At 25.2% G+C, this 14841-nt stretch overlaps 1 protein-coding gene across 2 annotated transcripts in view; it reads right to left on the bottom strand.

The window, feature by feature from the left end:
• Positions 1-13655: 13655 nt before the first annotated feature.
• The window catches only part of LOC135929069 (protein crumbs-like), a 42618-nt gene continuing 41432 nt past the window's right edge, over positions 13656-14841 (bottom strand). For both annotated transcript variants that reach the window (XM_065465565.1, XM_065465564.1), the window contains 3 exons: positions 14698-14805; positions 14392-14651; positions 13656-14204 (listed from right to left, as the gene is read on the bottom strand). In XM_065465565.1, the coding sequence (XP_065321637.1) occupies positions 13959-14204; positions 14392-14651; positions 14698-14805 (614 nt within the window). In that variant the 3' untranslated portion in view covers positions 13656-13958. The remainder of the gene's footprint in view (positions 14205-14391; positions 14652-14697; positions 14806-14841) is intronic.

The raw sequence follows: 14841 nt of genomic DNA on the forward strand, positions 1-14841 counted from the left end.
TGGAACCACCAAGTTAGAATAAGAAAAAAAACATAAACATTCCAGGGATTCGAACCCGGGACCATGGTAAAGTAAGTCAAGCTCTTGCCTACTAAGCCTTAGAGGCTCTCCAAAAATCACGATTTTTCAAATATATATTATAAATATATTTGGTAGTGCCTATCCAAATGAAAAATGAACAAAATTCAAATTTGATAGATAGTACCTTAAGGTAGTAAGCATCATTAACCGGTTAATGATGCTTACTACCAAGTGAATGTATGGAAATATTCTAAATTCTTTAATGATTATTTCCTTATTTTCTTTAAAGTTTATTTCCTTATTTTCTATAATCACAAATGTTTCAAATTTTATTATATAATTTATTTCTTTTAGTTTATAAGAAGGTTTTAATTTAATATTTTTTAATTTTTTGATACTAAAAGATTTACAATTATAATAATGTGTTTCTTTATCTAATTTTCTATTTTTATAATAATTCTCATTATTAGATTTACTAAAATTTTTATTAAAACAATTTTATTTTATTTCTGTAGCCGATTTATAATTACATAAACACTTTAATGTATATAATGTTTCGTCATAACTTGAATTTAACTCTCTTGGAAACAATGCTTTCATGGCTAAATATAATTCATCTGGTAAATTACCTATTAAGCTTAGAGTATTCTTACTATCATGAAATTTTAAATAATCTTCTAACTTGTCAATGGACTTTGTTTTATTATTATTATCCCATATAGGTATTTCATAATTTAGAGAAGATTATTAAATTTTTTAAATTATTCTTCACTTTTTCAAATTAATCATTTCTTACGTGTTTTTAGAATGATATAAATATTACATTACAGAACTTTTTTTTATCTAGTTTTCTATGTTCTAGTAGCTAAAATCATATTGTCTGTGGATTTTAAAATATTTTGTAAGTCATTATAGCCCAATTTTATTTAGTTCGTCTAATTTGATATATACCTCATCTGGTAATCTTTTCGTAAAGGAACCTGCTTTTTCAATGTCCGAGATCTGAGTGTCCTTGAAGATGTTTTCGAATCTACTCAAAAAAAGATCGCCATTGCCTGAGTATATTGGAAATTCAATATTTATATTAATATTATAATTGGGAATCTGTTTAATATTTATTTATTTATTTACAATTTCCTCGAATATGTAGCGGAACTGCCACCATAAAGTTTTCTAAAATAAGATATTGTTTATTTTTTTTAAAATTAATAATTTAATTTCATATAATATATTTTAAAATTTTACATTTTTTTATCAAACTAAAAAATCAGGTTTATATAACAATTTTCATATTAATATATCAAAATTGATATAAAAATATCAATCTACACAATTTATAAAAAAATCAATTTATATCAAAACAATTTAAAGGTTAGTATTAATCGGTCATATCAACACATAGGTACAAAAAATATTATAGTATTTTATTTTCATTATATTTAAAAGATAAAATGCCTAATCTGATTATTAGACCATTCCCCAATAGCAAACAGACAAAACAATTCTTCAACAATTGGATTTAGAATTTTAAGGGACAAATTTAAAAAATTTTTAAACTCTTAATTATTTTTTTATATATTATTGTTAATTATATCAAATATGTAATTGATTGTTATTATTTAGAATATTACCTAATAAATATATTTATATAATAAAATATAATTGTGTTTAAATTTTTAAATCTTAAATCCCAGAATTTATTTGACAAAAAATTTAATAAAAAAATGAATAGTTAATGAGTTATTTATTAATGATATTATAATTTCTATATTATATTAGAAGCATATATTTTATTAAATCTAATTTTCTTTATATGTTAAAGATACAAAGCCCAATCTAACCACTAGACCATTCTCTATTGGCGGAGACAGTTAAAAAAATTCATCAACAATTGAATCAAGAATTTTAATAGACAAATTTAAAAAATTTTTAAAGTCTTTTATTTTTTTATACATCATTGTTATAAATAATGAATTGTATCAAATATAAAATTGATTATTGTTATTATTTAGAATATTACATAATAAATAAATTTATATAATAAAATAAAATTGTTATTAAATTTATAAGTCTTTATTCTGATCACCTTATAATTTAAAATCCCATAATTTATTAGACAAAAAAATTTATTAATGATATTATAATTTCTATATATATTATTTTTATTAGAATTAAGTATGTATATTTTAATAAATCTAATTTTTCAATCGTTTTTTAATAAATTAGGACACTATTTTAATAAATAAAAACTTTAAGAATATTTATTTTAAATACTAAAAGATATCTAATAACAAATTTGGACATTTGACTTTGAGGAATAATAATACAATAAAATCATATTATTTATAAATAATATATATATATACAAATAATTTATTCAATGATGCTTTTAAATATTTCAAGGGCAGTGTCACCATTTTCCACTATTTGTTCCACTGGTATAAAATTATTTATGCTAAGGGTATACATGAGTTTCATAACCTCAGATCTAAAAATATACTGGCTATGTATACTAAGCTCATCAAGCCCTTCTTCCAATGATAGTAGAAACAACCTTGATAAAATATAAGCTTTTAAAGATAATTATAAATTTTGGAGAAAAAAATATATTTTTTTTATTTGACTTTTATTTGTATAATATTCATTTGACTTTAGATATAGTTAAATTTGATTGTTGTATGTGTGGTGTTAATGTTTTGTTTAAGATTTACCTGATTGACCAAATAACAATCCTATATTTTTCCAATATTGGTTTTTTTATGTACATCTTTGTAATCTTCATCTGTTTTTTTTTAAAATAAATCTTGAATCTTTAATAGTATCTATTTATTCATATATATTTTTAAAAAATTATAAGTAACGTTATAATGCTCTATAATATTTGAATGATCAAAAAGTCAAAATGTTTTGACTTCAAAATTTGCCGGATCCGATTTTAAATCGGAAGGTATCGGAAGGGACTCACTTTAAACATATATATAATTTTTAAATAGATTGACTTTTGACACAACGGATGTAAAGAACGGATCCCTATGAATTCAGCCTTAAACATATTAAAGTATATTTTCTATTGTTATCAAAAGGGAAATAGGTTATCTCAAATATTCAATTTCACAATATTATCTACCTTTATTAAAAGCTACCTAAGGTGGTATGGGCAAGAGATTTTAAGAAAATATTTTCCTATGATTTGAATATAATGAGGCTTTTCTGACATCAATATCACATTCATATTTTTAGAATTTATGGATTGAGTCAGATGATAAAAAAAATTACTTTCAAAATATATTAATAAAAGAAACCTAAATGTGTATCAGCAGAGTAATCAAGCTCAAACTATAACACCGGTAGATTTAACATCTAATAAAGAAAATGATTATTATTTTTCTTTTGGTGACACAAACGTTGCTGAGTTCAATACAACATGCTTATTTTTTTTATTAAAATTAACCTCCTATTTTGTAAAAATATTTTATGACTATATATAGACTAAGGTAACCCGCTTTAAAGCCCGCCCAAAATGCTGTCTAGGGGCGAAGCCCCCAGAATGTATTTAATCCCCCCTTAGGAAACTCTTGGCTACCCCTATGCGCACAACAATTCTAATCTGCCGTTTAAACATCTATAGGCTACCGTTAAAAAAAAGGGGGAAATAAAAGTTTATGACCGAGAATTTCGTATATATTTAATTACTTTATGGGTAGGGAAGGGTTGATTTTAATTTTAAATGTCTATTCTGAATAAATATATTCTTTTTCATAAATTGAAAGTCTTGTTGTCATGTTGAACACAATGATATTTATATATATCATTGGTTGAACATCGAAAACATAAATAATTAAATAAATGATTAATAACTTCTTAATCTTGTTATTCCTTTATTTGCATTTTTAATTGTTGATTTTGGCAGCATTCATTTGCCTCTGAAAAAAATTTCGAATTAATCATTATATGTATCTTCCATTTTCAAGGAACATCTTGTTGTGTTGACAGTCTAAAACAATATTTTAATAAATAATTAAAAATTTCTTGGTCTTGTTATTCCATTAAAATTTTCACTTTATTTTCCATGCAGGAAACCCGGATATTTGAATTATGATTTTTTAACTTAATTTTATTTTAAAAAATATAAACATTTTAAAAATCACTAACGTTCAACGCTATATATTGTTACCCGCGATTTTCAATATCCAAAATTTAAAAATTTATGAAAACCTATAAATTGAATACAAGTAAAAGACTATTAAATAAAAATGCCGATTCTAAACAAATGATATTGGTAAAAATAAATAAATTACTAAATATAAATTATCATAGGATTTTGGGCAAAAATATTATGGCCCCATATTATGTAAAAAGTGTGGATTTTTGTACACTGCAAATTCGAAAGATGATGAAAGATTACATAAAATAAATCACGAAAATTTGTTTGATCCAATTAAATTTAATGTAATAAAATAAATATTTTAATAAAAAATACTATCTAAAATATATAGGGATGGAAAAATGAAAGAGTTGTTGGTGAGTATATCGATGGTCAAATTATTTTACTAAATACAGACAAATTAAAAAACTCTGAAAAGCTCAAAAAAATTAAATATTTAGTCAGTATAGACCTAGGTACACATGATATTAAATTTAACTCAGAGAATAAATCATTGATATCACCAAATGAAAAGGTTTTAAAATAATATATAAATTAATATTAGTATATCATTTTATTAGATATTTTTATATATATCTAAAAATAGAGTTATTGGTTTTTGTTCTTCTGAAGAAATAAAAGAAGTTTATATATAAGATATTAAATATTTTATTATTTAGATATAGGCTTATGAAATGAATATTACAAATAATATAATTTCAAAAAATCCTTCAGAACAAATGTGCAAAAGTTTACCCAGTGATGAGAATTATGACAAATATATAAATAAAAAGTTTATGCTTGAATGTAATTCAAAAATAGTCGATACTAATTGTGGTATAAATCAATTATGGGTACATCAAAAATTCCAAAGAAAAAAACTAGCATCAAGATTGATTGATTGTGTATTGTATGTGTTTCAAATTTTAAAAATATTTAATAAAAAATATAATTATGTGTTTATTCTATATTTTCTGAATATAATTAAGGTGTTTTTAATACTTTTTAAAACATATTTGAAAAGTTTAAAACTTTACTTTGAGGAGGACCAATGTTATTTTTGAAAATTTAAAAAAGAATTTTTAGGTTTAATCTTATATTGAAAAGATTTTTCTTGATAAAGTTTTGAAATTTTTTAAAGATATTATGAACAATTTATTATTTCTTATTTTATTGACTCTAACCAAGCCCAAATTTTGCTTTTAAAGCCAAGCCTTGCCCAAAATTTTCATAAATAAAATAAAATTACTATTTGCCTTTTCCTAATCCCCAGGAAATTCCAATTATCATGTTATTTAAATAAAACTATTATAGCAGAAAATGTTAATTTATATATTTTTTTAGCCTATTCCAATTTTTTAAAAATATTATAGGACTTGATTCTGGAAATCTTTAAACCAGGTTTGGGTCAACTTGCAAAGCTCTTTATCGGGTATAAAATACAAACTTCTGTAACATAATAAGAGATTTCTTTGCAGCATCCCTTCCCTTATTTTTTTTAGTTAGATTTTTATATGGAAACAATATATCAGGAATTTTGTGACATTTTGAAAAACTTTGAGAACCAAATTGGCTAAAAATAAAAAGATTATGACAAATTTTTTTTCTAAGCCTAAAATTTATCTTGACTTCAATGAATTAGATATACTTAGAGTAAACCCCAAAAAGAGGGCTTAAACTGAAATATATTAATTTTTGATGCATAAGATTTTAATTAATCCTTAAAATTAGAATGATCATTAATGAAATTAATTAAACAGAGAATCGGGTTCAACTCATGCTCATCTTTCTAATGTTATCGTATTTGTTAATAATATATTTTCATTTCTAAAATTTCAGGAGTAATTGGATGGATTATATGTTGTATAAATCATTTTATGTTGCAAATATAAATCGAATTTTATGGAATAACGTTTCCACACGTTTGATTGCAAAGTTTATTACTATTTTTGGAATGAGTTCTTCCATAAGTCCAAGTTCTCACCTAAGCAGCAAACATTTGTGAAATTGATAAGTCTTATAGCTATCATACTTACAGGTTGATACCGACAAATAGCTTTCCGCCATATTATCAGAGTTGAACATGCAACAAATACCCACGTTTCCTCAAAACCACTATTTAACAATTTTACGATATTTCCTAAAACAAATCAAATATCAAGATTAAATTCTACCATTAGGGCATTGACTGCAGCACAGATAATATCCCATCATTGGTTATTTCAAAATTATTAACGAAGATTAAGTTTGTTTGTGGCAAACTGATTATGACAACAAAACTTACGTTTTTTTCATCCAATTTAATATATATTTCTGATCACATTTTGCCAAAAATTCATATTTTTATTGATGTAGAAATAATTAAAAAATTTCGGGTACTCATGATATACTCGATTTGTCACTCACTAATATCTTAATAAAATATTCCCAGGAATTTTAATGGAAATTTCGAATTTCGTTCCTGGAATATGCCCGAAATTCTTGGGAATTTCCTGTTTTTACATTAGTTATTATAAGCAATAAATGATATTATCTCTGCAGTTATCTTTTATAAATGGTATTTTAACAAAATTACTTGTGGGGATGGGCTCCTATATTACTAGGTAATTTCTATTTAGGGGGCTAAATAGTCAATTCTATTGATGACTAACTATTTATATTATACATTAATATTTTAGCAACCTTATTTTTTTTTTAAATATTAGATTAAATTTTTATTACGGATCCACGCTTACAAAAAAGGATATAGCGTTTTCAACCCCAACAATTGACGGATTGCGATTTATAAAATCTTATCTTCAAACCGATAATATCTTAATTTATTTTAATGAGCACTAAATAAATTATGTGTAAACTATTCCATTATATTTTTATATAAACATTTAAGTAATCATTGTATGATTTTTTTCATTAAATAAAAAATAATTATTGCATATTTTATTCATTATTAAAATATTTTATTTCTGAATTTTTAGGATATAGAAAGCGATTTAAATAAAAACCCACTCTTTTTATAAAAAATTTTAACCCGCTCATCCACCCATGGTTTTAAAAGAATATAAACCTGCCCGCCCATTGGTTTTAAATTTTTTACCCGCCTTTACTATTTAAAAAAAATTTTTAATTCAAGCTCGTCCTTTTCTTCCTATTTTTTTAACATATAATAGAAAAAATGATTCACTCAAAAATATTTTAATTTGAGAAAATACAATGACTCCATTTTATCAATCATATCACAATCACAAGACTGTAAAAACACAGAGGTCTGGTCATACATTATATAATGCTTCTAACTAGGGATGTACCGATATTTTTATCGGATCGGATCAGGCCGATATTTCACCTATTTTAAAATATCGATTATCAGCTAATATTATAAAATTGCCGATCCGATATAAAATGCATCTTTAACAAAAATAAAATGTTATAAATTTTTTTAAAAAAGTTATCATTTATTTTTTATAAATAAAATCGAAATTTATATATTTTAATAATAATAATTAATTAATAAACATTCTGCCATATTGTTATTTTTTTGCTCATTCTGTTTAAAAAAGTGTGCGATAATCTCTTCAGAATCTGTTTTTAGTGAAGCTGGTGATATTGACAGTTACCATCGCCGCAGGCTGATTTCTGATAAATTGGAAATTTTGGTATTATAAAAAGAAATCTTCGATTTAATGTTAAATATTATTTTAAATATTTATTCAAATTTCATAATATATTTGTTTATTACTTATTATGTATATAGATTAATGTTGTTTATTATATAAAAGTGATTTAACAATAAAAATATTTTATATACTTTTAGAATTGCAATAGAATTAAATATAAACTATAACTGGTCATTATAATATATTTAAATGACATAAGTTATGGTATAATTAAATTATAGATGTTATACTAATAAAAAGTATATTACAAATTAAAACCATTGGTATCTTTACAGAATACAAAATTAGATATGATATCGGATCGGTACGGCCAATATCAATTTAATATCGGATCGGCCTCCAAAAATATCGGTACTACTTCTAACATTTCGTGCTTTACATTTTGTCTCATAGCAATATTTTATTTTAAGGCATTGCTTAGATGTTTCATATTCCCACTTTTTCAAATATGTCGTCTACGATTTTGCAGTTGACAAAATATTGCTCATCTCGGGAGATTTGATGATGGAAGAATCCAAAATTTGACTTTTTGCCAAATTTTTTTAACCTCTTCATGCATAAAATATTGTTAGATGAAGGTTTTTCCACCTTATTTTAGATATCATAGTTTGTTGACGATTTATTATTGCCATACGCAATTATTTGTTCATATTGAAGGTCTAATATGTATTAGAGTTTTAATAATGGAAAATTTAGGAATCACCTTTCATCAAAAAATTAAATTGGTCCGCACCTCATGAGATAGGCCAATTTCTAATTAACCATCATCCAATGAAGGAGAAATCTCTGATTAATCCCGTCATTCTAGAGTTAGCTGTTATTATAGATATTAAAAAATATACTGTATTAGAATTTTTTTTTAAAAATAATGGAAAATTTAGAAAATCATCTCTTATCAAAATTAAACCAAATTGGTCCACACCTCATAAGATAAGCCAGTTTCTAATTAATCATCATCCTATTAAGGAGAAATCTTTGATTCATCCGTCATTCTACGAATTAGCTAAAATATACTATTAGTTTATACTGTATTAGAGTTTTTTTAATAAAAATAATGAAAATTTAGGAATTACGATTACCTCATCAAAATAAAAATAAATTTGTCTACATCTCATATAGACCAATTTCTAATTAATCATCATTCAATGAAGGAGAAATCTCTGATTTATTCGTCATTCTACGAGTTAGCTGTTATTATAGATATTAAAAACACATGAATAAGTGGTCTAATCGACCCAAATCGGGCCGTTTAGCAACACTATGAATAAGTATTAGCCTAAAGCGTTATATAAAATAAAAGGTATAAATATATACTTTGCTACCATACCTTATAAAAATAAGAGAATAAATCACTTCTCATCAAAATATTATTTCATGCCTAATAAAATAAAGGGGATCAGATCAGATTCTTGCAGAGACTTTTGGCGGCCCATAGCGATGATACTCCAATTTGCCTAAGCTTTAAAAAATCATTATAAAAGAACTTCATCGATTTCAAAATTTTTCTATACAAAACTAAATTTAAGAATAAGAAACAAGTATAAACCAAAACTCTGAATGGTACGTTGTGTCGCATTTAGTAATTCTATCTTCTATTTCATTCATTTTACCAAAATAAAATGAATCAAGTTCTAATAAAGTAAGGAGACGGGTTAGTTAACCCCGGGGCTTGGCAAACACTTAATCTCATTTTAAAATTAAATACACCAGAAGTTTAAAATTTTATCCTAATATAGCTTTTATTAGTTTACATCTATAGACAAAAAAACTTTGAAATAATTAATTTTTTACATGTCAGAATTTGTTTTTATTAATATAAAATTATTTAAATATAAATTAAATTGTATAACAAAGTTTTAAAACTCTTATAATTTGATATAGTTTTATGAGTATTTATTATGTCTAGATGTTACTTAAATCACGATTAGTAAATTTAGAGGTAGCGGGGTTTGCTAAACCATAATCCATTTAAATATTTTTTTTAGTAATATATAGTGCGAAATTACAAATTCAATAAAATTACAAGAGTTTAATGATTATCTAGAAGTATACCAAAATTTGATGAATTGATATAATGTAATTACGCTATTAAGGTATATGAAGATTGTAAATCAAAAAGAATCACTCACTACCCAACTAACAAGTAAATTTATTTACATTATCTATCATATTTTAAGATATAATCACAATAATTTTATGTAATTTTTAAACAATATAATTATATTTTAACAATATTTAATAATAGAGATTTTGTAAATAAAAATCTAAATAGTAATAGTAAAGAAATTAAAATATTATACCATTGCCGGGCCTTAAAATATGCAGGCATAACCTACTGGCCTTTATAATTCCGATGGTTCGACTATGATCCCCTGGAAGAGGGGGAATTCCTAACTTAGATTTCTCATGCATCAATCCTCTTGGCCCTTCCAATATAAATAGAGATGCCATACTAGATGCTGAGGCGAATAAACTAGCTAAATATTCGCCATCTCTTCCCGCCAATTATACATTCCTACCATTAATCGCCACTACTCTAACGTCGTTCGGCTCTCATGCCCTAGACTTCTTTAAAGAGCTGGGAAAACGGATCTCTGCTAGACCGAGGATTCCAACTAGGGATTCTACCTACGCCAACGATTAGCCATAAATATAGTAAAATACAATTATCTCAGCTTTATTTTTTCAATACCCGAAACCCCGTAATTGAACATCCTATGCATAGTAATGAGAATGATAATTATTAGGCTTGAATATTTAATGTAGAATGGTTATTAGAATGGTCGCACAGGATGTAATATAGGCTAATGAAAGAGAATTTATAAGGCTTGAATATTTAATCTAGAATGGTTGTTATAGTAATTTGGTATTTTATTTATATAATTTAAAAAGAAAATAATTCAAGTTATTATATATCAGAAAAACAAGTGATGGTGAATGAAAATATATATTTATTTATATATATTTTGTTGCTTTAAGATATGATAACTGAACTTTTAAATATAAATTATTTAAGTATTTAAATATATAATAGTTTAACTTATCTTAAATATAAATTATTTCAGTAAGTAATAATATAATAGCGCACATGCAACATGCACCACCTCCAAAAAATATATATAAAAAAAAAATTTTAAATCTTGAAAATACAACATGGTACAAAAAAATGGGGAAGGAAAGAACTCTTTTGGCATGCGAGAGGTAATTTATATTTATTTTTAAGAATGAAAATATATGTATTTGGCACCATAGTTGTACATGATAGTTTTTTTATGTAATTACCCTTACAAAAGATATAAATTACACTATCAATAGGTACAATTCACACTATAGGTGGCCAATAAACAATAAATATATTTGGAATAAAATTTATATAATGAAGAAAATAATTTAATCAAAAAAAAACAATCATTAAAATATATGAAAAAAAATTTGGAGATGGTGATAAAAAAATAAGAAAAGCGTATTATCATAGAAAACAATTATAATTAAAAAACCATTATAATCTAAATGAATAATTTTGACCTTAGAAAATTTGAATTTCAAATGACATTACTGATCCTCTCAATGACAATACCCCCACGCCATAATTGATTGATGCTCACTTTGAAAAAAAAACGGAGTTGCGTAAAGTTAATTCTCAAAAATTAATTCTTTTAAAATTAAGGTAGTAAATCAAAGTCATTGTCATTGAACAATCAACCGATTCCTATTCGAAGCGATAACGGATTATAAAAATTTAAAAAATTAACCCTATCTTCTATCTCTTTAGTATTAACAACTTCATCCTTCGTAAGCTTTTCAAACTCTTTCATGGGCAAGGATGACACCGGAGAACCAGTATCTATCATAAAAGAAAAATCATAATTATTAACTTGAAGGTCAATCATAATATCATTAATAAAATTAATTTTATTTATTGGCCTTAAATTATAAAGGGTTTGTATCATCTCCGTCTTTTTGAAATTGTTGTTGTTGTTTCTTCTGCCGTTGTTGTTGTTGCTGCTGTTGTTGTAATTGTTGTTGTTAGCCTTAAAAGTCTGCTTGTTCTCTTTCCAAGACGAATAGCCTTGCCAATCGGTTCTATCCTCTCTTCTCCAAGAATCTTCATCTACATATGTTTTATTATTATTGATCTCCAACGATGAAATTTGACAACAATGTCCTCTATAATATTAATCTCTGTAGTATTTTCTTCAATCAACCTTTTTTTTAGCTTTTCATTACGACAATTCAACATAAAATGCACCGACAAAAATTCAGGATTGAGCCCCGAACCATACCCTTTCAGTCTATCGAAATACTCTTTGGAAGACTCAAGTGTGTCCGGTTTTGTATTGAACAACTCCAAAATACGCGTGATCTTTACATCATTCCTATCCTCCACCAACTTTGGCCATTTTGTTACCTATTATAATGTTAGCGCTAAAAGGGAACTTGAATCTCAATCAATAAAAAAATAGCAAGAATTAATGACTTTATATAATTGTGATTTACTAATATTATATTTTTTTTACTATTATTATAATTTACAAATTATATTCTGAAATATTTAAATTACAGAGTCTATTTGTAAATTTTATGTTCTTATATTTTAAAATATGATTGTATAAAATTATGATGAAGTATAGTATTATTTTTATGTAATTTTTATACAATAAAATCAAATTTTTGCATTATTTAATGAACCCGATTTCGGGTCCAGAACCCTAGTTTCGACATAAATATTCTTAAAATAAAATGGAGATAATGTCTTTTTAAAATTTTTATTCACATTAATCAGTAACCCATAATTTAGCAATTTACTAAACATTTGAATTAGCCGGTTTATAAAAATCGACTCGAATGGACCCGTTATACATGTAAAAAATAAATATCAAAAATTATCATTTGCTTATAAATAAATTTAAAAATTTAAGCCGACTAATGGAGTCAGCTCATACAGCGGATTGAGTCGGAGCCTTTCTTTACGACTACGACGCGAATTCCGAGTCGTAAGAACTCGATTATTTAACAACACTAGTACTATCATTGAGATTAAGGAACAAAGGAAATGATTTAATAAATTTAAATTATATTTTTTATGTTTATCGAAACTATTATAAAAGTTTATAGTATAAATCAGATTTTTTCGATATAAATTATTTTAATAACTTATGATAAAAACAAAGTTTTATGCAGATTGTATAAAATTTTTAAATTTCAACATACTAGACATCGAAAATTATAGAAGAACCGAATATTTGAATTAAAATGTTTAATTTCATGAAAGATTTTTTATGCACAAAAAAAATACAAAAGACTTTTTACAGAAAAGATTAAAATTTTAGATAAAATTTAATCATACTTGAGCATTATCAAAGATCAAAAAAGATTGTTATATTTTTCTACAGATCCGTCCTGATTTTGTTAGATAGATCCGACTCACTTTTTGAAAATCTGAGACCGAACTCTTATTTTAGAATATAGGTTCGAGTCCGGTTAAGTATTATCTCAAGGAAAGCGGAAAAACTAAAGAAAAATTTTAAAAATAATCATTATAAAATTAGAAAATAATTTAGAATTTTGGCGAAATCCGACTCCAACCCATATGAAAATTTAATCAATGATAAATATCGGTTCGAGTTAGATCGTCGGACATAGGTTTTGGCAGCTTAAAATGTAGATGAATTGTTATCAAAATTAGATGTTTGCTCTCAATTTAGAATTAATATTTGGGATGGTGGGTTTAGAGGGCCTTAAGTGTGGATTCTTCATGTGACTTACAATTCATAACTATAATTTATTTTCAATCATCATATATAATATAACCTTATTTTCTACATGGAATGTGTAAAATTTTAAAAATAAATAATTAAAAAGACCATTAATATATGGTTTATAAAATCATGTATAAAATTAAGGCATATTATTTCATACAAATTATATAAAATATCACAATGTGTTATCAACCGTGCATAAATATATTTAAAAAACATATTAATAAATACATATTCATTAAAATATAGGCTCGGATTTTATTCAAACTGAGTGAATTGGTGATAAAATGATTATTAAATGGTAATTCTTCGGCCTTGGGAACCTACTCAATTTCGAATGTCATTATAGGAAAGATTGAATTATATTAGTCTCTCTTCAGGAGGAGGTTTAAGTACATGATCTAATTCGACGCGTGAGCTAGTGACCTCTTGTTTAGAAGGACTGTAAGCCCCTCTAGTAGCCCTTTTTTTTTTGGCAGTTAATATGAAGGCTATAAGTGCTACAAGACCGATAAAAAGTAGGATAGCGGCGATGGGCCCCGCAATTAAAGATGCCGCCACCTTTCTACTTCTCCTATTCCCAACTAATGGTTTAGCGTCAGGGTCCTGAATTAATAATAAAATGTAATCAAATTATATATACATACTAAATTATAATTTTTATGTTAAAAATGAAAGATATTTTATTTTGATAAGTAAATCGTTTATATGATAAAAAAATTAAATTATTCTATCAAGGGTTATTTTTTTAATTCAACAAGTAGTAAAGGTATAATTATAAAGACTAATTTACATTTTGACAAATTTCTCCACTAAATGATTCAATGCAGTCGCATTCTGATATGACAAAGTTATTTGCTATGGCAGTTTTACACTTTCCACCATTTTGACATGGATTTGGAACGCAGGGATTAATTATCTCGCAGTTTTCGCCTAAATGATTTGGACAATCACATTTGTATTTTCCGGGGAGATTTTTGCAAGTTCCATTGTTTTTGCATGGATTTTGATTGCATTCATTCACATCATCAGCACAAATAGGTCCCGCGTAACCTATATAAAACTTATTAAAAAATGAAATTTTAAGAAAGTATGATACCAGTTCCATCGCATAAGCATTTAAAGGAATTAACTTCATCAAAACATTTTCCCGAATTATTGCAAGGATTAGGTTCACAATCGTTATTATTTATTGAACAATATATGCCTACATTTAATATATTTAAAATGTTTGATTATAAAA

Source organism: Gordionus sp. m RMFG-2023, chromosome 4, assembly GCF_954871325.1.
Source record: "Gordionus sp. m RMFG-2023 chromosome 4, tfGorSpeb1-WG-v2, whole genome shotgun sequence".
Lineage (NCBI taxonomy): Eukaryota > Metazoa > Nematomorpha > Gordioida > Chordodea > Parachordodidae > Gordionus > Gordionus sp. m RMFG-2023.